The sequence below is a fragment of the Patella vulgata genome, chromosome 2 (genome assembly GCF_932274485.2).
Source record: "Patella vulgata chromosome 2, xgPatVulg1.2, whole genome shotgun sequence".
Taxonomy (NCBI): domain Eukaryota; kingdom Metazoa; phylum Mollusca; class Gastropoda; family Patellidae; genus Patella; species Patella vulgata.
The window spans coordinates 39,527,221-39,552,189 of NC_065880.2; the positions used below are offsets into that span (position 1 = coordinate 39,527,221).

General features: G+C 33.5%; 1 protein-coding gene across 4 annotated transcripts in view; it reads left to right on the plus strand.

The window, feature by feature from the left end:
- The window catches only part of LOC126810341 (netrin-1), a 45,431-nt gene extending 21,043 nt beyond the window's left edge, over nt 1-24,388 (plus strand). Inside the window, exons 2-7 of one of the 4 annotated variants that reach the window (XM_050535342.2) lie at nt 7,861-8,049; nt 15,497-15,646; nt 16,056-16,118; nt 18,983-19,030; nt 21,086-21,157; nt 21,778-24,388. In XM_050535342.2, the coding sequence (XP_050391299.1) occupies nt 7,861-8,049; nt 15,497-15,646; nt 16,056-16,118; nt 18,983-19,030; nt 21,086-21,157; nt 21,778-22,118 (863 nt within the window). In that variant the 3' untranslated portion in view covers nt 22,119-24,388. Of the gene's footprint in view, nt 1-7,618; nt 7,808-7,860; nt 8,050-15,496; nt 15,647-16,055; nt 16,119-18,982; nt 19,031-20,097; nt 20,685-21,085; nt 21,158-21,777 lie in introns of those variants that run through there. The other 3 variants (XM_050535341.2, XM_050535343.2, XR_008786034.1) reach the window with 3 other exon arrangements.
- The last annotated feature ends 581 nt before the right edge of the window (nt 24,389-24,969 follow it).

A 24,969-nucleotide genomic window follows, 5' to 3' on the forward strand; every position in this document is an offset into this window, starting at 1 on the left:
TGTTACGTGCAGTTGCTGGGGTTTATATTCTTACCTTTGCATACTTTTGCATGTGTCTAGCAGGAAGGGAGGGGGTTCCTGGAGCAATCTGCTGACATACATTTCATACACGTCTTGTTAAAAGAATCTGCGTAGGTTCTTGGATTCTTTTCTTTTCAACCTTATTTATTAATATTTTGATGTTAATATACGTTGTTAACTGAATTTAACCACTTGATAAAGTTCTTTATTTATAGATGAATGAAATTACTAGTAAATATAATACTCCTAATATTTGTTTTCGAGGTTTCAGTGAATAAAGTACTGGTATGGTATGAAAACCCCATATCCCGTTCATCCGCTGACATGTACCGAAAAGAAACCCTGGCGTTTGGAATTCGACAAAGCGTAAGCGGAAAGGTTCTGCTGTCCGGATAAAATTTCCCTCATAGCACACTACATGGCTTTGGTGCAGGAAAGTAGGACGTAACACCCAATTTCTTTTCATTTTCATTTCAATGTTTCTGGCGATTACAAAATAACCCAGAAAATGAACGAAATTGAGAGTTTTGTTTTGTTGGCCACCCATCTTCTGTGTTTAACAATAGCCTCTTAAAACTTTGACCCAGTTATTACAGACTTGAAAATAACATGAATACAAAATGGCTTTTAAATGTGCCTAATGCTGTTACGATGGCAGAAACCATTTTTCATTGTTAACAAAGGGGGTGGGTTTTCTGTACGCCTTCTTCAATCAGACATTTACAGTTAATATTACTAGAAGTTACTCAAGTTTCAAATAGATGTATGTGTGTTTCTTTTCCGAGAACATAATTGGCGTATATGAAGTCTTTTTAAGCCAAGTTGGTAGTTAAGATGTACAGAATAAGCATTCTCGGGAAGCCTCCATAGCTCTAGAATGCCCAGAATGTATGTCAATGAATGGTAGTCTATAGTTTTTTTTATGTAGATAAATATTAACTGTGTCATAAAAATATACAATTGTCAATTGTCATTAGCTATGTTCAGTATTTAATTGATGCTTCTGTATGAGTCAAAAAAATCTTAGGATTGATTTTTTTTTCAAATTCGAAACCACCCACCATGTGTCTTTAAAGATTTTGTATGAATGAAATAACTCAATAATACAGCCATTGATGTAATATTCATGAAATATGTTTTCCAATGCATTATATAATAGGAAATTGATATTCATACATATACTTCACTGCGGGTATTTTAAGAAAAAGGGGCTATTATCCATATATAATCTAAGTTGAAAGGGAATTGTGAAGGTAGACATCAATGAAAAGTAATTTAAAACCAATAAGCTGTTTATAGATCATATTTACTCTGATCTGAGTGTAAGATTAAGATGACTTAGACTGTAGTTTACACCTAGACTATCAGTAATAACCTACTAATCTTTCACAATGAAACTTAGATGGTGATTTAAAAACCATTGATCGTATAAATATATTTATTATGAAATAGACCTTAGCTATTGATGTTTGCTAGTAATTATTTCGTTTTATGTCCAAGCAAAGCCAAATGTTTTTTTTGTTTGTTGAAACCTTTTACATAAACATCTGAAATGTTTCATATTTTGTTTTGTTGTAAGTTTTGTTCTTTCTTAATTGAAAATTAAACTTTTGGAGTAGATTGTAAGCGTTTTATATAAACGCGAAGGCTTATGAAATGGTGTTGGTGAGTTTGTTCAGGTCGATACATAGCTTAAAGCAGTTCCTGACCAAAAATACAGTTGAACAATGGGGTTAATGAACTATCTTGAAAATTTCAATTATATTACGTATTGTTAAACGATATGAACTCATATTTAGCCACTGCTGGAGACCACTTACATTTAAAGAGAATCACTACCGCTTGAAAACTGACGCAATAGCTCTGAATGATTTATCAGATACACGAACCATGTTTCTTAAAGTCTTTGTTCGGAACTTATCATATTTCTTATAATAGAAATATGTCTAAAGAAGATATCAATTTGTGAATGACAGTATATTATAATCTATATGTTATCATGATAACCTGGAAAACAATCAAATCAGTAGTTATTGCTATAATGACCGCCTCTTTAAAAGGCAATGCGTAATGCTTGTTTGTACATAAAACAGAAAATTTCAGTCGATATGACATTCATGTAGGTAATAATCGTGTACTACTTAAATTTTGTTTCTCTTTTTAAAATTTCATGTTTGAGGCTCGTATTGTTTATGTATCCTTTAACCATAAAATATGCTTTTAACTGAAGAAGTGAATCTAGATTACATACAACTGCGATGACAACATGCCTGAAAAAATGAACTGTTCCCAACGAAAGATATGCAGTGGCACATTGCGATCCTTTTTTTTTCTTCTTTCTTTTTTTTTTTTTTTTTTTTTCTCGTTAAAATGAATTTATTTCTTCATTCCTTTAGAATTGTTAACAATGTGAGAAAAATACTATCGCCTAACTTATATGGTACTTCACATAGAATTTCTAATTACAAAGATGTTATAATAATAATAATAATAATAATAAGTTGATTTATATCGCGTTAATTCCACGTATAGTCGTGCTCATAGCGCTACAAAAAACACAATCACTCTTGCAAATATTTCTCAGATAAGTATGTTTTGAGTCTGTTTACAGCAGTTTGACTAATTTTTGCATTTTAATAAAAAAAATGTTTCTTACAATTCAAAATTTTCTACATTACGTTCCAGTAACAAGTTTCTTTCAATATCGACGACGTTACTGTGGAGTTTAACCTTTACGCTGAGATAGTGGTTGTATATTTGTTATGTATGTGGTGGTATTCGTGTATATTAGTCTGTATGGCTAGACATGGGAATGGGAAGGTAGTTCTATACGATATATGTATAAACCAGCTGTTTAAGCCAAGGTTCGCATGTCTTTTCACGCTTCTAACGATTGTACGTATCTGAAAATACGATTTATGATTAATTAGTTTACGTTGAGAGTACTCTTATTGTTCACAAAAAACCTGTTTACCTCCGAAACAATGTGGTTTTCATAAAGAGAAAGGTCTCTTTGGCGATAATTTTATTGTGGATGCGAGTAAATAGAGGTACCATCAGTTTTAACGCCTTATTGCTTAATTATATGTCTTTCCATTCTATTCGTGTGATGAACACAACGCTTAACAAATTGGCAATAAAGATTTCAGCAGTATGGTTTATCGTTCTCCTTTACCACTTTACTACAAAGCAAATACATCATCATTACGAAATATGAATCGTTTATACGTGCATGGGATGATACAGATCATTAGCAAATTAGGAATTTATTATCAAATTCATGGATCGATGAAACAGCTTTGGAAATAATTTGCTACAAAGTTCAGATTTACTATAAATTTCAGATCGCACTTTCACTTTATTACCTACTGATGAATATATAGCATGATTGTTAGCTAATATATGATATACAGTTCACACCTGTTTTCTGAGACTATCTTGATGGCAGTAAAAAATGGCGTTAATGGCCCACCGCATTGTTGCCATCGTCTAAACCCTGGAAACGAAGACATAAGACATCACTCATACTTAAACAAATGGCAAAAAGAACCAACGTTATTAGACACTCGAACATTATTTTAAAGACTTGTAAGTAGTTATAGCTTTATAACTGGGCATATATAGTTTATGAAGACAACTGTATATATAAATCGAAAGGAATAGATGCTATCAAATGCTAATAGATACCAAATATTTTGAGTAGACATAGATTTGTGATTTTATTTGACACCCGTTGTCTCTTCTATTTTCTGGAATATTTTCTAAAAGAAATAAAAATGCTCTAATGTCCGACTTCGAAACAAATTCTAATGATTAAGTACCAAATATTTTGGATAGAAGTAGGATTGTGATTTTATTTGAAATATAGGTTGCTTCTCCTTTTTCGGGAATATCAATAAATCTCTGTCTATATACCAGCGTTCGGTCAATTCCTGGTAATTCTTAGTTTACGAAAAATAGTTATTCTGGAACCAAGGTGATTTCAAAAGGATAAAACTCATCAAATTGTTTGTAATGGAACTTTTGTTTTAATGTATGCATTATAAAGGTGAATAAATGACCAAAAAGAAATGAAGAGCTGTCCATATTCTGTACAAACATTTCGTCTTTCCAGAGAAGTATATTGATTTTCAGTATCTTATTAGTTTTCTCTGAAAACAAAAGTGCATTAGTTTAAAACATTATGCACATCAATACTATAGAATCTTTCAAGTAAGTGTGTTTGATGTTCAATGTAGGAGGCAAATAAAAAAAACCCACAGAAATTCTTCTAACAATTGCTGCTCTGTAAATCTTTCTAAAGTTTAATCCTGATAGCATTCTGTTTAAATTGATTGATTAATTTCTAGTCTTGGTTTGATCTTATCACAATTCAGACGTTTTCTTTCCCAAATGCCTTTAAACTTCTCAGAAATGTACATCTATCCTTTCCTCAAACGGGTCGGTTGCCTGCCAAATACCCGATAATTGAGGCATCAAGAATGACAATCGCATATAACGCGGCTCATTCGATGTTGTGCTTTAATAGAACATATAAAAAATCTGGCAAGCGTTACGTTAGAAGTCCTAGATATTTAGACCACCATATGCAAAACATTATCCAAATAACTAAATGATGATAATAAAGCACCAGGTGCATCGGGATAGGCGTTAATTGAAGAGGTTATCAAAAGTATCATTATATCTACTACCCTAATGAACATTCAAAATAAGTTTTATCAACAAAGTGTATTTCTAAACACAACCCTAGCAACCTTTTAACCAAATTCTACATGAGCATATCGCACTGAAATATTTCTACAAACTTCAAATTTATACACAGTGTTTATGGTCATGAGACGGAGAAGCCTATTGATAATTACTGCCTGAGTTATGGCCCTTGCTCACTTTGAAACTCTTGTGGGCACTCTAGATACAAAGAAGCCTGCTGATTTTCAGCCATTTCCGATAACTACTGCCTGGGTTATGGCCCTCTTGTGGACGCTCCAGAGGCGAAAGTTATCACCCGATTAACTTTAAATTTATACAGATTATCTATAGTCATGGGTAAAGGAAGCCTATTAATTTTCAAAAATTTTCTTATAATTAATGTCAAAAGTTATGGCCCTTGATCAATATGATAAATCTTGTTGATGCTCTAGAGGCTCAAGTTATTATTTGATTGACTTGAAAGTTATGCAAAAGTTATCATTCGATTGATTTGTAATTGATATACAGTGTTTATGGTCATGAGACAATTTTTTGATATTTAAGTTATAATCCTTGATCGATTTTTATACACCCACATTAGTTTCTAAATTATTCTGTGGACCCCCCCCCCCCCCCACACACACACACACAAACACACTCAATATACAATCTATATAAATATATGGATTTCGTTAGGATTTCGTTTCAATGGGATATTTACGAAAATAATCAAATTATATTACAGCGGTTAACAACATCTATTAACCAAAACGCAATTCACACCCAGTTTCCACCAACCCCAACTCATTTTAGATCTACTACTAACAAAATTAAGAATGTTTTTTTTTTAAATCAAGATCAACTTGATGATCTACTTGATGCTGATTATAAAAAACGATCTTTCCTAAGTTTGTTGTGTCTTATAAATGCTCCTATTACCAATAAAAACATAAACTGTGACAACCTTTATGGACTGTTCGGGCGACGGGGCGGCTGTCGGCGCATGTTTCGTTGCCTGACAACCTATCTTTTAATATATCAAATCATAAGCTAGCTGTCTGTCCATAGAAAGAATTTTCAGGCGTTATAATGTATATATATATATATATACATTATAAAGTAGTTATATATAGGTAAAAAAAAAGCTTGACAGAAATTAATGGTTTAATTGTTTATATACATAATATAGTTAATAATAATATACATATTTGTGTACTATAACAATCATGCTATGAATATATACATGTATGCCATATAGGTATAAATTTAAATAAACTAATAAAGACATAAGTAAAGTAGTATATACATTTATTTATTTATGTACACAGGTGTGTGTGTGTGGTGTGACGGGCTACTAAATATACGTCTTAATATAATAGTATCAATTTTTAAATGTAGTTTTGTACTTCTTCATGCTCTAGCATATATAAATATTGTATTAATTACCCTTGTTCAAGTATCAGTCAAGTTATCAAAGAACAGCTAAATATTAAATTTGGCAAATAAACGACATAAGCAAATAATCGCGTGTAAAGTTATAAAAGAATATAAGCAAATAATTGTTACCTTTATTTGAATCGAGATCTATTCAATCTAAACTGTTTGACAGCAAAGCAATATTCTAATTTAGCTCAGTCGGTTTGATAAATGACCCCCTATTTTTACATTATATTCAACCTCAGATATAACACACGTAGAAAGCCTTCATTTATATATTGTAAAAGGGATTTACAAGACTCGGGTATAAACGTCGCTATTGAAAGTTGCTTATTGTATATCCATTTGATAGATTTTATAAGCGCGACATGTAGGGCGATAAATGCCTGGTAAGTTTAGCCAAGCTATTTATATGTTCGGAGTAGATATGTTAAAGAGATATTAAACACCGTGATTTTTATATTCTTGTGTGTTATTGGGTGTTCAATGGGCAATGTGTCTACACTGACAGATTGCGCGTCGCTTAGTACAAATATGTGGTAAAGAAAGAAAGAAAAGTATTTCGTTCTATTTTATATCCCTAACGACATAATTTGGCACTTCATTGACATCTAATGTTTATACGTTAGCAGTTTGTTATCAATTTTCTACGACATGACCGCCCACCTACCCCATCATCCCACCCTACCCCAGACAAACAAAAACGTGAAAAGCACTACCTTCATTAAGATCTGTGCTATTGTAAGGAGAGAATATATACATTATCCTTAAGTATCAAAATGAATAAAATACACCAGGATATTTAACATTATTTCATTGTCATCAAAATTTTGCGATGACATTTCTTTCTCCCAAGTTGTTACAATGAAATATATATCTCTTTAGGAAAAACTCGTGAATATTTCACAAAAAACGATGAAAATATCGATTGCGTAAACAAAAAGAATAAACCGTGTCAAAAATGTGAGAAAATAGGTTTACTTTACAAACAATAATATTTTCAGTGCAAGCTTTTCATCTGACATATATCAATCCTTATCAAAAAAATCGAAACGAATAAACAACAATCCTGATCTTTTTTCACAGTTTAAAAAAGAAATTTTTCAAAACCAAAGAATTAACATTATACAATTCTGGTAATGTTTAGAACTCGATACAACATGTTTTCACTCAGATGTCATAATAATGTCTAAATAGAGCAAGTCTCTAAAACATGCATCGTATGCAGCACAAGCATTTTTGGAAAATATACATGTCAAGTTAACTATAACAAACCGTTTCGAACAGTTATTTTCATTCATTCATTCATTCATTTATTCATTTATTTATTTCTTTATTTCTTTATTTTTTAATTCCTTTATTTATTTTATTCAATCTCCTTTGTTAATGTGTATATATTCAATTATCAATTATGTATTAATATCATATTTTGGTAATGTACCTTTAATATGTCAGATGATATTTTTTACAGCTTGTAATTGCAATCTCCATGCTCGCCAATGTCGCTTCAATATGGAATTATATACTTTATCGGGCTTCAAAAGCGGAGGAGTATGTTTAAAATGTCGTCACAATACTGCTGGCAGGAGTTGCAATTATTGTAAAGAGGGATATTATAGAGATCGCAGCAAGCCCATTACTCACAGGAAAGCTTGTAAAGGTAGGCTTAATGTTGTGATATGTGATGCTATATTCGTTTCGTTTCATTTTCAGCCTGTAATTGTAACTTGCATGCACGTCGCTGCCGATTTAATCGAGAACTCTTCATACTATCAGGACATAGAAGTGGCGGGGTCTGTTTAAATTGTAAGCACAATACGAAAGGCAGGCATTGCCACTATTGTGAAGAAGGTCACTATCGGGATCCAGACCGACACATCACCGATCGTCGAGCCTGCAAAGGTAGGCAGAATAATATCAATATTCTGGCCTGGGCTTTTTTTACAGATTAGATCTCTTGTCTATGACTATTTTCTTTTAGACCTTTCATAGATTCTGGCTAGTCGGAATGCTGTAGACATTTTAACATTTCTTATTATTTTGGCAAACATGGTTTATTTATTTTCTTATATGTTTATGTTAGTTAGTTATACATATTTAGTTATGAATGGTAGAATTTAATTAGATTACATCTTTGGTCTTCCATAGATCTTTTGGTCTTACTGAACTCCTTTTTCTGAATATCCATTTGTCTGTCCACAAGTCTTGTAAACACTGTAAAAGTAATTACCTTTCTTAACTTTTGCTTTTAACCCCCTCCCTACCCCCCCCCCCCCCAAAATAATCTGGCATTGCTCGGATAGTCTTGAGGATAGATTCTGCTGGAATTGTTTAATTAGACGTAAGGCCTAATGTGGAACCCGGTCGAGATCTGAACAGATTTTTATTGCGGAAATATTGGCCCCGAAATATAATTTCCTAACCACTGTTGCGGATATTTAAGATATTTTTCCCCGTGATTTAACTGCATTATATGATGATCTTGCGCCCCATGACCTATTTCAAAAACGACACGTTCAACACAGTTGCTGGTAGCCGAATTCTGTGTTCTTTGGCAACTCTATGTCTAATTCTTTGGGGGTTTTTTTTGTTGTTTTTTGGGGAGTTTGGGGGGGGGGGGTGTAATGAAGACTACTCCTTTTCTTGGTTTTTTTCTTCGAACATAGTTTAAAGTCTACAACAATTCAAGAACCATCGTGTTCCTTGGACAATTGCGAACCAATTGATTGACTTCGATTTTGGATATGATGTTCCAAATGGCGACGTTTCCGTCATGCTCAGTTCCTAATCTATAGTATCCTGTCCTCGTACTTGTTTTTAAAATTATCTTTTTTGAAGATAATTGTTATTATATCGCTTCCTTAGCAGATTTTCTAGTTTATATATATTTTGTCATTTTGTATGGGAATAGGATTCTTACTTTTCATTATCAAGATCTTTATCTTAATCTCTGTTGATAGCATGATCAAAGATACCGTCAGTTTGTTTCTCTGATATACAGAACGTGATAGAAGATACATGTAGTCTAATTTGACATCTATTGCTTGAAACATCTCAAAGAGGAAATTGTTTTATCTTTGCTGGTGTCAATATTGTATACTTTTACCACTTAATCAACCTAGTTAATATAATATATTAAATGTGCATGCATCTAGTTTACGTAGAAAAACAGCAGACGTCGAGCTAAATACGTCAGAGATAAGATTATCTCCCCTTTCGGCTTGACCTACTTGGCACCATTTGTATTTTTAAAATGTACATATACAAATAAGACGAATTCACTTCAGGTAGATCTGCACGACTGCCATTGATAAGGTTATCATCAGCTAGTAAAAATGACAGTTACGAATGACATCCCTCCACATGTGTTGGTGTGTGTTTCATCACGTTTGAAGGGAGTCTGAGATACAATCTTTACAGTCCATATTTTATTTAGCAACCAAATAATGATTGTTGACACCGATGAGCTATTACGAAAAGACTTAAGTTATTTTGGCGCTCTTATGTGAGTATAAACTGTGCTATCAATGGCGAGATACGGTTTAAGATGAATCAAAAGCGATAATTCAGATTTTGTGCAAGAAAAATACATGTTTTCTTTGTAAACTTCAATGACCCCAGCTCTGTGTCACTAATCTGAACTGAAACATTTTAAAACCAAAAAATAATATAGGCAAAAATATGTAACCTACTAGACTCGAAGACCATTAAGCATTTATGCCTGAACTAAATTTTTGCTCAGAATTGTTAAGTTGACTTATATGCAGGCATGCAAAGAGCATTTTTATACGCCCACATTAAAATGCGGTCGTATATTGTCGTCGCCCCCGTCCGTCCGTCCGTCCGTCCGTCGGTCCGGCGTCCACAAGCTCTAGAGGCTAAAGTTAATATCCGACTGACTTTAAATTTATATACAGTGTTTATGGCCACGAGACGAAGACGCCTATTGATTTTCAGTGATTTCCGATGATTACTGCCAGAGTTATGGCCCTTGATCACTTTGAAAAATCTTGTGGACGCTCTAAAGGCTAAAGTTAATATCTGATTGATACACAATGTTTAAGGTCATGAGACGAAGGAGCCTATTGATTTTCAATGAATTTGTATGACTTGAACAGCTAAATCCATGATATTAAAAGTTTCGTATACTAAACGTTAGCATGGGACAAAACTTGATAAAAACCAAATTCTAATGGTTTTCTGATAATTATTTCATGAGTTGTTACTCTTAATCAGATTTTAGTGTATTATAAATGTTTCATTACCGAAAAAGGTAAAAATATGCGACAACACATGTTGACTGCCCGGATGATTTAGCTGCTGTGGGCGTATGTTTCGTTGCCTGGCAACACATCTTCTGATCTGGACGTAAGCATGTCGCATATTTTGCGTGAACGTTCAGCAGGGCAAGCCAAAAGCTGTGTAATTTCAGAACCAGAACACCAAAACGGTTCAGGTTATTGATTTATAGTTTGCATCTAGATTAAAAATAAGGTGGAGTTTATAAACATGTCACGGCTCGTTCTATTGCTCTTCTATTTATCCCCCTTTCTATTAACGCTAAAACGTCATATTCTATCATTTGTTGTATTCTTACGCCATCTTTTTATACAGCGAGCCAAATTGTGTCAACGGAGGCACGGTAATTAACATACCAAATCAAAGGTCATGTTAATTATGAGAAATTATGGGTTAAAGTTTTTATAAGATGTTTTTTTCAGACTGATAAGACTCGCGTATTACTACTGCGTCGAGTGCAGGGGGGGGGGGGGGTGTAGAGAGATTTATATGCCGATTATTGCTATTCATTTACTTACACCCAGGGAGGGGCACTTTATGTCTCAAGTCATTTTGTCAATGGGTTACTTCGTTAAGCATACAATGACGCAGAATAATATGTGATACTGTTCTTGTTAGCCAGTAACAAGATGCTTTTAATCTGATCTGGGTATTTGTACTTTTTTGTAGAAGGTTGGGTGGCCGCGTGGTCTAATGCGTGCTCTTTAAATGTGTGAATGGGACCCCATGCTTGTACGTGACAAGGAGTAGGGTTGTCTGCTCAGTCCACGACCTCGAGGGTATTCTCTGAGAACTCAATTTTACTCCTAAGTAATTCTACACATATGTGAATTATTTAAATGCAGATTGCTAATGATAATGTATATCACATGCAATATCCGACGTCTGTATTTATATATTTGATTTTTTTCAATGCATATCAACATCAAAGGTTGTAACCTCGATAAACCTAACTGTGAATTATTTTCATCTTTTCGAATCGTCATAACATAAATCCTTCTCCCCTATTTCTTTGAAGGTGAATATATTGAATATGATACAGACGTACTAGAACGTGATTTAACAATATACTATGTCAAATATTTATGCGTATAATTGGCCTTTACCTTTATATCATATTACAAGTACATATCTTATTTTCATAAACTTTGAGTGCAATCTTATGATAAGAGCATGTCCATCGTGTATATCATTTATTCAACTTTAATAATAAACATATTTACATGTAGGTTAGTGTCCTCACACCTTACCGTATAGGCTCATTTTGTTGCTTTACGTACACGCCAATGCGTACACAGGTGAACCTTATTTTTTCGTGTAATCCGAATGACTAGACACGTTCTTTGTTAGACCATCCATGCTGCCCCGCTGACCATTGGACACCAGACTGGACAATTCCCATTATTTTCTCGGATCGAACCTGGTTAGTGAGCCAGTGCCACCATGGCCCTGAAATATGACGTCAAATAAATATAGAATTTAGCCCAAGTGCCCATTAATATTGGTTCCTTCCTTAGTAGGTTGACTCCTTTTGAAACATCCCAAATCTTTAATTTCACGTTTGTTTTTTTATATAAGCGGATTACGAAGCAGGTTCTCGCTAGTGAGTCTTCTGTGGCATATGGCAACTACCTTCAAATTATTCCAATCGGGGTGTCCAATGTATATATCGTTTGAGTTTAACATCTTGAATACATTGAATGGGGGTCTTTTGCACTATATTGTAGCAGTTAACCTTATCTCATCAATAAGATGATCCCGAAACACCCCAACGCGTTTTGTTATTGGAGATCGAAACAACACTGTAGGTCCAAATAGAGAGAAGTAGGCACATTTTTGTTTTACCGATGTCGGATTAGTGGGGAACATGCTCTTGAAACATCCCGGTAGGTCATATTTAAAGCAACCTAGTGGGCATGTATTGACCCTTGAACCAGTGTATTAAGACAATATCAATTTTCTATGTATACACAACACTTATTCTAGACTAGTTATTGTAACATCTTGAATAAATCTACACAAATAAAATCCATGCTATATTATTATAAAGCTTGAATATACAATGTATGTGAACAAGATGCAGTCATGTATGGGTATTATACTTTTGCCATTCAATTCTTTCGTTTTGAACCAAATATATCATTTTTGTTGTACTTTTGCATATAAAACCTCCAAAATCGTCCTTCTAAATAGGCTACTGATTATGCGTATATTCGGATGCAATATCCGGTGCTGGCCTGCCGAACTAAAAATGACAAACCATATCAGAAGGAAAGTAAGGCCACCGAAAACGAAATAAGAGAAGGCCGTAGCACCGCTCTCCGGGCGAAATTATCCTCATACGCCCGTTTTCGTTATCCCGGTAAAGAAGGTAAACCCCATTGTATTTTGCAATTCTCAGACTTCATTGGATGGATAGCTAAAACAATCTGACAAATTGTTTTGTTTATTAATAAACATGTTATGATGAGTATATCAATATGATCATAATCATGGACAATGTAGGTCAAAATAAGCAAAATAAAATCCTAGTCAGTACTAATGATTACATAAAGCCCCGTTATTATAAATGTCACTTCAGCGAGGTTTATCAATATATTATTTAATTGGAACATAACGAAATGTAAATCTAATAAGGCCACTTATCAAGATGACATGATGCAGTATACTCATTTTCACGGTCTGAATCAAGTCCAAACACACAAAAGTATCCATAACTATTCTAATAGTCTGCATGTGTGTCTAGTTTTCAATGAATATTGCTACTGGGGTCTCGTTGGGAAAATCCGTACCCAAAAGAAACTCAATTCTGTTTTGACTTTTGAAAATAATAACCATGGGAAATGCCCCAGTATTAGAATGTAAATCCAAATAGATTTAAATAGTACAAGGTCGATCAATGCTACGTCTGTGTATCATATAGTTTTCTGAATTTGATAAAAGTTGTCTGCTATATCTGAATATACATAAATAGTGAACATGGTCTAAAATAATCCATTGAAACTTTTTATTTTGTGCTCTTTCTTACAATCTTGGATGCAATCAGTAAAGATCGACATGACAGAGCGTTAAATATAGAATAATGATAGTTGAACGAATTTAATGCTTCATTTAAATTTACTCTCCACATTTTATAATAGTTACAGAAGCCGAATTTAAATTTTATTTTGTTCTACGGCAATGATATATGTTAGTTTATCTGCAGAGCAGATCGTATTATTTAGAAGTACTACCACCGCAGTGCACATCAAAGCGAACCTATATAAAATGCTGCCAATAAAGTTCCCTGCTCGCTAGCTTCAATACTTTATCAGGTTAAGTGCTTTTGTGAAGCGATTACTTCTGTACCCACACCTAATGTCTTATCTTCATTGACGATATGTTTCGATGGTCTGGAAATAGTGGTGAAAATATTACACCTACAAAGATTAAGTCTGGTGCTCCCAATTTACTTCGAGTTGTTTTAACGTCATTGAGGTACCCATAGACCATTTTATATCATCACTGATAATGTTATAGAAGCCACCACCCTCCCATTTATTCCATTGTTATTGTGAAACCAGTAGTTAATGGTTTGTCTACACCACGTCAACACCGATAACTCCCTTCAGGAAAACATTTAAATATAATTGTAATACCCCCCACCCCCTTTCCAATGGCAGTTGATGTTTTATTTCATTAACAGATTTCTACCGAAATGATTCTTTAATAAAAGCCACTTTTGCTTAAAGAAGTTTAAATGTTAAAAAAATGGCAAATATTTCTGATTATCTGTGATAGTGAAAATGCATACTATAAATAGTCTGTAACGTAATTGGCAGATAAATTAAAATGGCATTTAAAGTTAATAAGAGATTCCAAGAGATACCACATACGACCCGTACAATTTACGTCAAGAAATGGAACGGTAACACCTCTCAAAAAGTAAATCCCTCTCAAACGTGAATCTTTAGTAACTCTTTTGCTAATAACTATCGACTGTTAGTTCAATGTACAATTGATGAAGTGTGTCTGGTCAGGTTAGGTCTGTCTGGTCGGGTTAGGCTGTTCGGTCTGTATAACGTCAAGGAATGGAAAGGTAACACCTCTCAAAAAGTAAATTCCTCTCAAACGTAAATCTTTAGTAACTCTGTTGCTAATAACTATGGACTGTTAGTTCAATGTACAACTGATGAAGTGTGTCTGGTCAGGTTAGGTCTACCGGGTCGGGTTAGGCTGTTCGGTCTGTGTAAGTTCCATTGTTAATGTTCCCCATCTATAGCGTCATCGAGTAAAAGCTGTGACGATAGCGTCTATTGCTTCATTCTCTCTGAGTTTTATTTGATACCAGATGTAAATGTTATGATTAGTTTCGTGTTGTATGTTTAAAATGTATTCTGGTTATATCTCTATCTTCTCCTTTATTATTCTACTTTGTTATTTTGGAGATGAAATTTCTTCGTATTTTTATCCGTGCAAATTTGTCTACGGAAACGCGATACGGCTATATTTATATTGGATATCAGGAACTCTGTTGGAGGTTCTCCCCGCCCTGTTTTAAATATTGTTTGTTTTGATTTTATTGTGATACAAGTATCCTGGTAACGACATTGGTTCTTAACTTAATTTTTTTATACTAGAAGGTGGAGTGCTCTGGAAATTTTTTTTTTAACATTCTGATCAAAGGCCGTCGTATCCAGCGATTTATTGTACACCCACATTTAATGTATTTTGTATGGAGTTATCTTTTCATACATTTGAAAATTCATTCAGATATTAAGACGCCAATATTGTGAGCGATATTATTTTGTGCAAATATTAATGTTTTTATAAGTTTAAGCGTGCAATAGCCATGGGTGGATATTTTGCATGATCACGAAATTTGCACTGTGGAAAAAAAACGTTTTAATTACTAAGAATAAGTTATTTCGCGATATACTTTCAATAGATTTCATTAATTGCATGTACATGTAAGAAAATTTTTGATAAATCAGAATGTTTGTTTTAAGATATGAAAAATAATATATATATTTTCTGTATAATCAAAGAAACCCGTTTTTATTATTTTCAGCGTGTGACTGTCATCCTGTTGGAGCTTTAGGTAAAACATGTAACCAAACCACTGGACAGTGTCCGTGCAAAGATGGGGTAACTGGATTGACCTGTAACCGATGTTCCAAAGGTTATCAACAAAGTAAATCTCCCATCGCACCATGTATTAGTAAGTATACATATACGCATACTATTTTATCACAGTATATATTAGTATAGTCATTTATTATAATAAAAAGTATATATCAAAGTATATTTGCAGCAACTCAAAATGTATTTAGTTTGGCCATGATACCCTCCCTTTAAAAGTTCTTATGCAGATCAGGTAGAATTTAAGAGTTGAAGAATTGAGCTAGTAATTCAACTTTATAGTTTTTTGCAGTGTTTATCTAAGGAAAAAAGAGAAAATAGGATCAGTTACATCATACTTGATTGCAAGTCATGCGGTTACATTAAATCATCACACATGTCCAACTATTGCAGTTACGAGATCAAGATTTCCACAACAATAAGTTGGTTTCTCCGTCTTTCAGAAAGTTCTCAGTTACATAAACCATTACTGGACGTTTCTTTTGCAGATCCCTCAAGAATATCAAATGAACTAGATAAGAAGGGTCCAATTATTGTACAATTTCCAGAAAGTAATTGAAGCATGATTTCTTTCCAAATTTGTTAATGAATGTTTTAACACCTTAATCACCTAAGCACAGGATAATTATAGACAGGAATTCACAGAATGGCGTAGCTTATCATGTTGGCATGCAAATATGTTTTTATTACCTTCTCACTTAAACTAAAGAACTTCATTTCTGTTCAATTTAAATATCATGCACATTTAACTTGAGTAAACGATAATACGCTACACAAACATCCTATTTTGGTTTATGAGGGTGAACATTTTACGCACTTGATGACGAAACGAAAGTATCTGATGAAAAATTGTATTTAAGTGTAAACTATTTAACTACGAAGAACTTGTGCTGTTAAGTGATTATAAATGAGTTTTATCATAAACATGCGAATTATTGTCATCTTACACTCGTTTTTGTTAACATCTGTTTTAACATTGATAATATTGGTTTGTTTTGCATGTTGTTGAAGTTTATTGTTTTATTAACAAATTTTGTGTTTCCATGTTCATTGACCTTTAACAGAATTCAAATGCCTTGATCAACAATACCAAAGATGATGAATTGATTCTCAACTTTCTACAGTTTTATGTGAAACTCATCATAACATTAATATTTTCCCTTGTGTTGAAAGTTAACTTTTGTAACTAATTGCCTTCTCCGGTTTCTTCTAATAATTTGCCTTTCATCCTGAAGCTGTATTTGCTCTACCTGTTATTCATTAATCCCAAAGACCGTGTACTGTTAATTACTGAAACAGGACAGCATAACGTTATGATGGAGTGATTCTTTCGGTTCGCATAATAATAAAACAGTTCGAAATTTTAATCAACTGAATTATTTTCCAACAACTTTAAATAAGTTTATTGTGTGAACACTAACCACCAGCCTGTCGATTAAATTATTAGGAACGCTAGTGGAATACCCAACTAGTCTAATTAGAGAGAAGACACTTATGGATTCTGGTACCTACTTTTGCTTTGAATCTTTGAATGATAAATAATGGAAATGATTCTGTTTATGGATTATTAAACATACATTATGCAAGAGCTAAATCTGCAAATTGCAGGTTTTTCTGCAGGCCTGAAATGTTATATAAACTATAAATTAGACATTAATTAATTCATCTTTTGTGTCGGATTTTCACTGGATTTGAATCCGATCTGCTACTCAACGCTTATTGATTAATAAATCCAAAAATGGATAATCGAGACTATGTTTTTATCGTACCGACTTTAGTAATGATGATCGAGGCTAGGCTTAAAATTCAAAAGCTAATATCTCGGTTCAGAGTGGAGCAATTTGACTGAAATTTTTAACATATTCTATTTACGTTATCTATTTTTTTTAACTATTATAGCGAGAACAGTAAACTCTTTATCTAATCTCACATAATACCTCTTTAACTGCATTTCCTTTCCGACAGGATGTGTTAGCTTGTAAAAATATTGGTCTCAATTCTTCCATATCTCAAAATAAACGTTGAAAATAATTGAGAACTAAGCTAAAACTCCATCAAATTAGAATTATTGATATGGTATCATGACTTGCTTTGTAAAAGGGGTTTCTATCTTCTTTGTACCTTAGAAATTTAAATGTGTATCGTGTTAAGCTAACATCATCACACTATCTAAACAATAAGGCGGCTATATTTCTCGCCTTCGACACGGCTAAGGTGACAAAGGCTACTCTCTCACAATAAACGTTACATGCGTTTCTTTTTCGTTTCATTGTGAGTAAATTAACCAAAATAAGACTCATTTTCGGGTCGACAATACCAGCCATACGAACAGATCTTTTTATACAAGAGGGAAATTTAACACAGGCTTCTTCAAATATCCCCCTTTAAAGCCGAGCACAGTGATGTTGACAAAAGTCTACCGGAATGTGTACATTTAGGAAATTGAAAAACTAGTAGTCCTCTTGAATACAATGAAGAGCAAACATAAATTCTGGTGTAAGTGTGAACTGTCCAATGAACGTTACAACAATGCAAATTTATGTTGGTTGAAGAAATTGTGTATGATGGTTAAAAATTCATGCTCATCCATCGCTAGCCTTTATGAAATATGCGATGGAAAGGTGAAACCTTCCCACAAGATTAGTTGCACACCTTGGTCTCCATATGGTAACGGATCAGCTATATTTGCTTAAAGCTACAATGTATGATTATGATAACATGCACGTAAAGTTCAGTATTTGTAAATCTATCAAAGATAAACGATACAAATCGCTGTGGTCGCGTCTTGGTAACGGAAGTGAGATAGTCTGTCGCGAGTCTGTACTGCGCTACCGTTCAATCATTGTTTATCATTGCTTGTGGTCTTGTAAATGCTTCAGTTATTTAGGTTTGGTTGATAGATGTGCATCTGATATTCAAGCTTATCATTGCTAATTTGATTTTAAGCGTAATATTTTCCCCAAAATACTTTATTCATTGATTTCCAAACTATATCTGAATACAGAAGTCGGGTTTTACCAAAACGAAACCTTTGGTTTTCATCAAAAGACAAGCTGATCTCGGCCATTTAATCTCTAATCTTAATTCCTTCCAGCAAATCTCGTAATGAAGTGATTGTAAAATCTGTGTGGATTAAGACAACAGGTGTATGGGATGTATCACCAGTTTAACAGTTGCCTTAAGCCCCACCAGATTGACACACTCGTGATTGCAGGAAATCATCCCCAGACCTTGCAGATCGTGTTGAATACCGGAAGCAAGGAGCAGAAACACAACAGCGGCTTGGGAAAACAGAAGAGATTAATCGTTGAAATGCTATTAAAGTATTTTTTTTAGCCAGCCAAAGCTCCCATTGTACCTTCATTTATTTGTCACTGTACTAGATAATACTACTATTTTGAAATGTATTTTTCAGAAATACCCAACCCAGGTGGAAACCGACCAAAACCTACTCCCGGTACAGGTGAATACTATTATCCTATTTATTTTTCTGATATGATATCGCAGATGGACATATTAAGTAAGAGGTTAAGAACCCCAACGAGATATTACAAATAGTGTGCAAATATAGTAGGAAAAAAATCTAACAAACAAATCTAACCAAGGCCCCTGTGTCTTGTGTAATATCATTGAATGCAAAAGGGCGTAAAATAAATAAAATCATTTTTCCATGAGCTTTTTATTATCAGACAATATTTCCGTTTCAATCCTTGACTTCAAGTTATGTTTTTTTAATTATGATAACAATATCGCATTTTTCGACTCATTATAAATTGTAACATGTGCACTGACAGACTATTTATATGATTCTTTCTATTTACATTAATAAATACACGGTTAATTTGCATAATATTACAATAAAATATAGTATTTCTAATCATGAAACCATTGGAGTCAGTCATGTATATAGAAATTCCAGCATCAGGCGAGTCGTGTTTTGCTATATCATTGAATTCAATAGTTTTATTAACAAGTCGCGTACATCATATAATTGGTCTTTTCAGTGGTTTTCTAGAAAAAAACAGTTCAAACAAAATCTCTTTGGTGTTTTCACGCTTCGTAAATTTTTAGAGAAAACTAAGTTGAAACACTCCCAATTAATGGTTTCTCAGTGTATATGTTAACAATATGCATGGCAGGTCATCGAGGACAAATGCATCGATAGTGTCTACTATTTTTTCTCTTAACGTTTCCTTAGTAGGAAAAACAGAGTGTTCGGATGACAATGTCCAGGAAAAATAACATACAGATTTGTATAGTGATGGAAAATAACGATTAGTCCTATACTGAAATGTATTGATGCGTGTTTGAAGTTCTTGACAAAAATAACAGAAGCGGGGACTAGTCAGGCATATTGATTGACAATATATTATTGTTATTCACTTTAATTAGTTCATTTTATTTTGAGCTTTCATATACCTAATGATAATAGTTCGCGTAGTTATTTCTCTATCGATATTAAAATTAGACTCTGCTCGTAAATAGTAAAATTAGAAATCGAATGAAAAAAGATCTATAGGATCTATTGTTAATGTTAAATATTCGCAGTCCGATCGTTTTTGAAGTACATGATATATGACCACACACCTTGTACTGATCTTAAACAGGTAAAGATCAAAGAAAAAGGCCGCCTCGCACCTGGGCAAGTGTGATAATGACAGGAACAATTAACACGAACGCAGTATTTACACACTTGTTGAACAAAGACTAAAGTAATGATGGTCGCTTATTTCGACTATGTAGACACAAATTTCCTCTTCATTTTCGCCATACCTTTTCTTATAAATCACTCGACGAGTGGAAGTTAGGAGTTAAATAATGTAATGTACAACAAACGACTTTAGCCCTTTAAGAAAGGCTACTGACAGATTATTCACACTTTACGTGTTATGAGGTATTGTTACAGTTGCTATTTGCTCTTCGCATTTAATCTAAGACGATATATAAAAAAGAACTCAAGTTATCCAATGGGTTCGTTAGCTTAGTAAATAATATCCTGTGATGACGGATAAAACTAATAGAAGGCGTTTAACTCGTTTTTATAATCGCCAATTATTAACTGGTCAGATGTGGCGAATGACTTCCGGCCTCTATTATACGCCATTTTGTTGACAATGGTCAGTACAGCGTAACCGACCCTTACAAACCTGCGTTAAGCTGTATTAATTCCCCGAGAAGGTGTTTGTCCGTTAATGACCATTAGTTAAGGGATAGTTCTTTATTTGCCAATAAAGGTCGGAAGTTAAATCATTTGCTCTTGTGGCACGGTTCGTCACCCGATCATTCTATATCCATCGGAAGTGTTGGCGATTATTTATGACCTATTAAGCCCTTTGTTAAGCCTTCGATTCCCTTTTCAAATTCCGATTAAGTGGCTAATGAAATCCAAATTGGAAATTCTAAGTCATTTTCTCTTAACGCAGACTGTTGCAGTATCTCATAAACAAAGTAATGGCTGAAAGAAATTGCAATAAGGTAAACAATAGAACTTGACGTGATGTTCCATATTTATTTTCAGGTAATCCATGTAATAAATGCAAAAAGCGGAGCAGGCGACTTACCCTCAAAAGATTTTGCAGACGAGACTTTGGTAAGAACGATTATTAAACACATAAAATGAACCCGCGAAAGTATAAAAATATGTAGCAAACCCTCTCGTCATTTCAAAGTTTAAAAGCAATTGTACCTTTCCGGAGTATAGTTAAATTTTTATAAGCCCGAATTAAAATGCTGCTGCAAATTGCCCTCGCACGTGTCCATCTTTGAACAGTTTAGATGGGCAATTTTACATGGACTCGGTTATCATCTAATAATTTTTAAATTGCCATGCACGAATTGAGAAACGACCAAGCCAGTCGTGCATTGACCATTTTGTTGTTCCGTGCATAAACCTATTAACCCATACAAAACTTGAAATTGAAAAATTGCACTCAAAGTTTAATATTAGATATGTTTGGAACAATATGATAAAGTAAGGACAAATTGAATTCCTTACAGAATGTTGCACCCATAGAAAACAGCCGAATTTTGAGACTACAATATCGTCTGATCTTTTTCGAAACCGGTATTAACAAATCTTTCATTTACAGAGTTATAGTTCTTATTAAGCTTAGTGATTTTTACCCTGGACTTGTTTATATAATCCGTTCACTGACATCCTATCGTTGTGTAAAAGTTATAACACCTGCATTTTTTTTGTTACCATTGCAGCCATCAGCGCCCAGGTTGTATCCAGAGAAAAGGTCGATGATTGGGTTAAATTTACCATCAACGTACAAAATTCATACAAACGAATAGTGAACCGACCCACCAACGACAGAACACGTCGTGGTGAAACGTATCTATGGGTTCCCAAGCAAGATTTACGATGTAAATGTCCCAAAATTCGTCTAAGCCAACGTTACCTTATCGTTGGAAAGCACCGTAGAAATGATAGTCGTAGCGGATTCGTAATAGATCGTAAAAGTGTCGTTATAAAATGGAAAGATAAGTGGCAACGACGTTTACGACGCTTTGTGAAGTACGAAAGGCGCGGCAAATGTCGTCAGTGATTGGAGTAACTTCCGGAACAAGTGCTGTTAATTATATACCTCGAACTTTGTGCGAAATTGAGATTTCAAAGAGATTTAATTACTCAGAGAAGATGTGATATAATAGAAAAATTGAAAATTACTATTGGATTTGGCGTTTCGGAAAACAATTCATATATGAACAAAACATGGAATTCATCTAGAAAAAGCAGGAAAGCCGTTATAGTAAATGTTACCTATAACTATATATATATTTTATATATATTTGCTAATAACTTAAAGCGTTGGTAGAGTTAATAGCGTCCATGGATACTTTATCGATGTTCTTATGATCATTTCCCATTGTGAGATATAGGTAAAGTGATATTTACACTAATTATATGATTCTGTATGAATTCTTATGTCTGATGTATATATTGATAAATTGTTTTATTTAAGAAAGGTATATTATATTTTGGATAATGTTATGATCCATGTAGAGGACGTAAGATGAAAGACGTAAGATGAAAGAAAGTACGTATTTCTGGACACGTATCAAAGTGTGTGCGTTTCATTATCAAGTTACAGAACGTTTCCCGAATTTTTAACACCCTAAAGACCTTTCAGGATGTGAAGTGTACGTTTCAGGGTTAGGAAGTCGTTTTAGGACGTTTTGATTCACAAGTGTGAGCAGGTAGAACAAACTACCAGGGTGTTAAATAAACGTTTCAAAGATAGAACTAACGTTTTATGACGTAATATTCACGTAGAACTATCGAAGACGTTAAACGTGCGTTCCATGGTTAAAAGGGCGTTCGAGGGCATCGGCCTATAATTGGCACAGACGTTAACGTTCCTATCAAGCACATATTATGTGTCCCAGTGGAAGGAAGACGATGTGTGTGGCACTAAGAGACATAATAAAACATTGAATAATATTATGTTGGTTATAATGTTACTTGATCAATGTTTTGGAATAATGGTTGTATATGGAACTAATAGAGCACAGTCTGAGTGTAAATTTTAAATGTATTTTAATTGAAATTTTATGTGCTCTGAAAGAATAGTAAGCTGTTTGTTTGTAGATAAGATTACTTTTATGCTATATGTATATTGCGCAAATATTTTTTCTTGTCTAAGAATTTCAATAAATATTGTTGTGTATTGTTAAGTCGTGAAATTTTAACTTATATTTTTATTGTCTTGTTCAGTGTTTATTTTTGTAGATTGGACAAAATAGATCCCCATACTGAACAAATAATAAGTTCGTTATTAGACGACATAAATGAAATTAATTATTATGTACATATCATTAAATCCATCTATATACTTAAAACAATTCTCAAATAATTAGATCAATTACTGCATCCATATTAAATAATCCGTTTCTTTCAGTAAATGTATGTATGAATCTTAATTCCTAGTAAATTAAATACCGGGTCGTTTTGTCTTGAAATAAGAAAGAGTAACTCTTACTTCTATTGAAGCAGAGATATCTCGACCACTAAGTAGTGTTAATGGCTTAAAGTTTACAAGTTTGTAATTTAAAGATGTATTCCTTTGGCGTTCGACCTACTATTCAAAACAACATATCTTACGACTAATGGATGGGTAATCCTATTTCCAATCTAATAATACCGCCGTCACTTACCGATCGGACAATTATGTAGTGTAGTCTATAGTTCTACGCTACTCGACCAGCTGTGGCCCTTGACGGACACGAACAGTCTTCAATTATATATTTCTTGGGCATAAAAACTAGATTTACTATAGATGAGATAATTAAACTCGACGGGTTACATCTTTAATAGAGGGTTAGAATACGACTTGACATAACTGATTTGAGATCTATCTGAAAGTGACCGTTTAAATTATAATTTCTATTAACTAATTATGATTTTAGTTTAACAACTATTCCAGGATAGTAATTTAAAATAATAAAATACATTTCCCGATTGATCCCGCCTCAAAAAATTCATTTATATTCTTATTTTACCAGAGCGATATTTAAAACCAAAAATGTACCATCATGCGTTTTTGTATCTAAACATTTAGAGATATAAGTACCCTTAGACAAACAAATACATACTGTAGATACTTATTTAAGTTTTATTATTAGATTAATATACAGTTAAAATATTGTGTTTAAAATATTATAATTGTAGATATATTTCAATTGTTATAATAGTTTTAAATTTTCTAGTGTTTTTTTTTTTGTACTGTATATTTAAATATAATAATGTGGCGTCCCTTTCATCTGTTTATTATAATAGTAGTCTTGAATCTTTTAGAAATAAACCTGAATATCATCATTATAATGTCTTTCTTTGTCAGAATTTACGTACACCACTGCTTTTTGTTGATTGCCTATTCAATATATACTAGACGCGATGGGTGGCGTGGTGGGGGCGGGGTGGCCAAATGGTCTAACGCGCGAGCTTAAGATCGATCATAAGCTGTCATTGAGTCCAGTGGCGTGGTTTCGACCCCAGACTTGTACGTGACAAGGACTAGGGTTGTCTGCCTAACCTCGTAGGTTTTCGCAGGGTCCTCTAACTGCTAAAATAATTCTACCTACGGGCAACCGAATTATTGAAATAAAATTGTACCATATGTTAGTCCCGCAATGACCTAGTTTGTTTTGAGTTAACCCATTTTTTCTCCCTATATATATACTCAATCTCAATGATATATGCAAATTCCACTGATCTGTACAACAATTGGTGCTGTCATAATATAAAATGTCAGGTGATTAGAATTTTTTATTTAAAAAATACAAACAAAATTCATCAGTTATTGTAATTGTGAACTTTTCAAACACACAGAAATTATATCAAACATTCCAGAAAAAAGAGTACGCATGTACTGTTTAATCTATGACACGCACCACCAC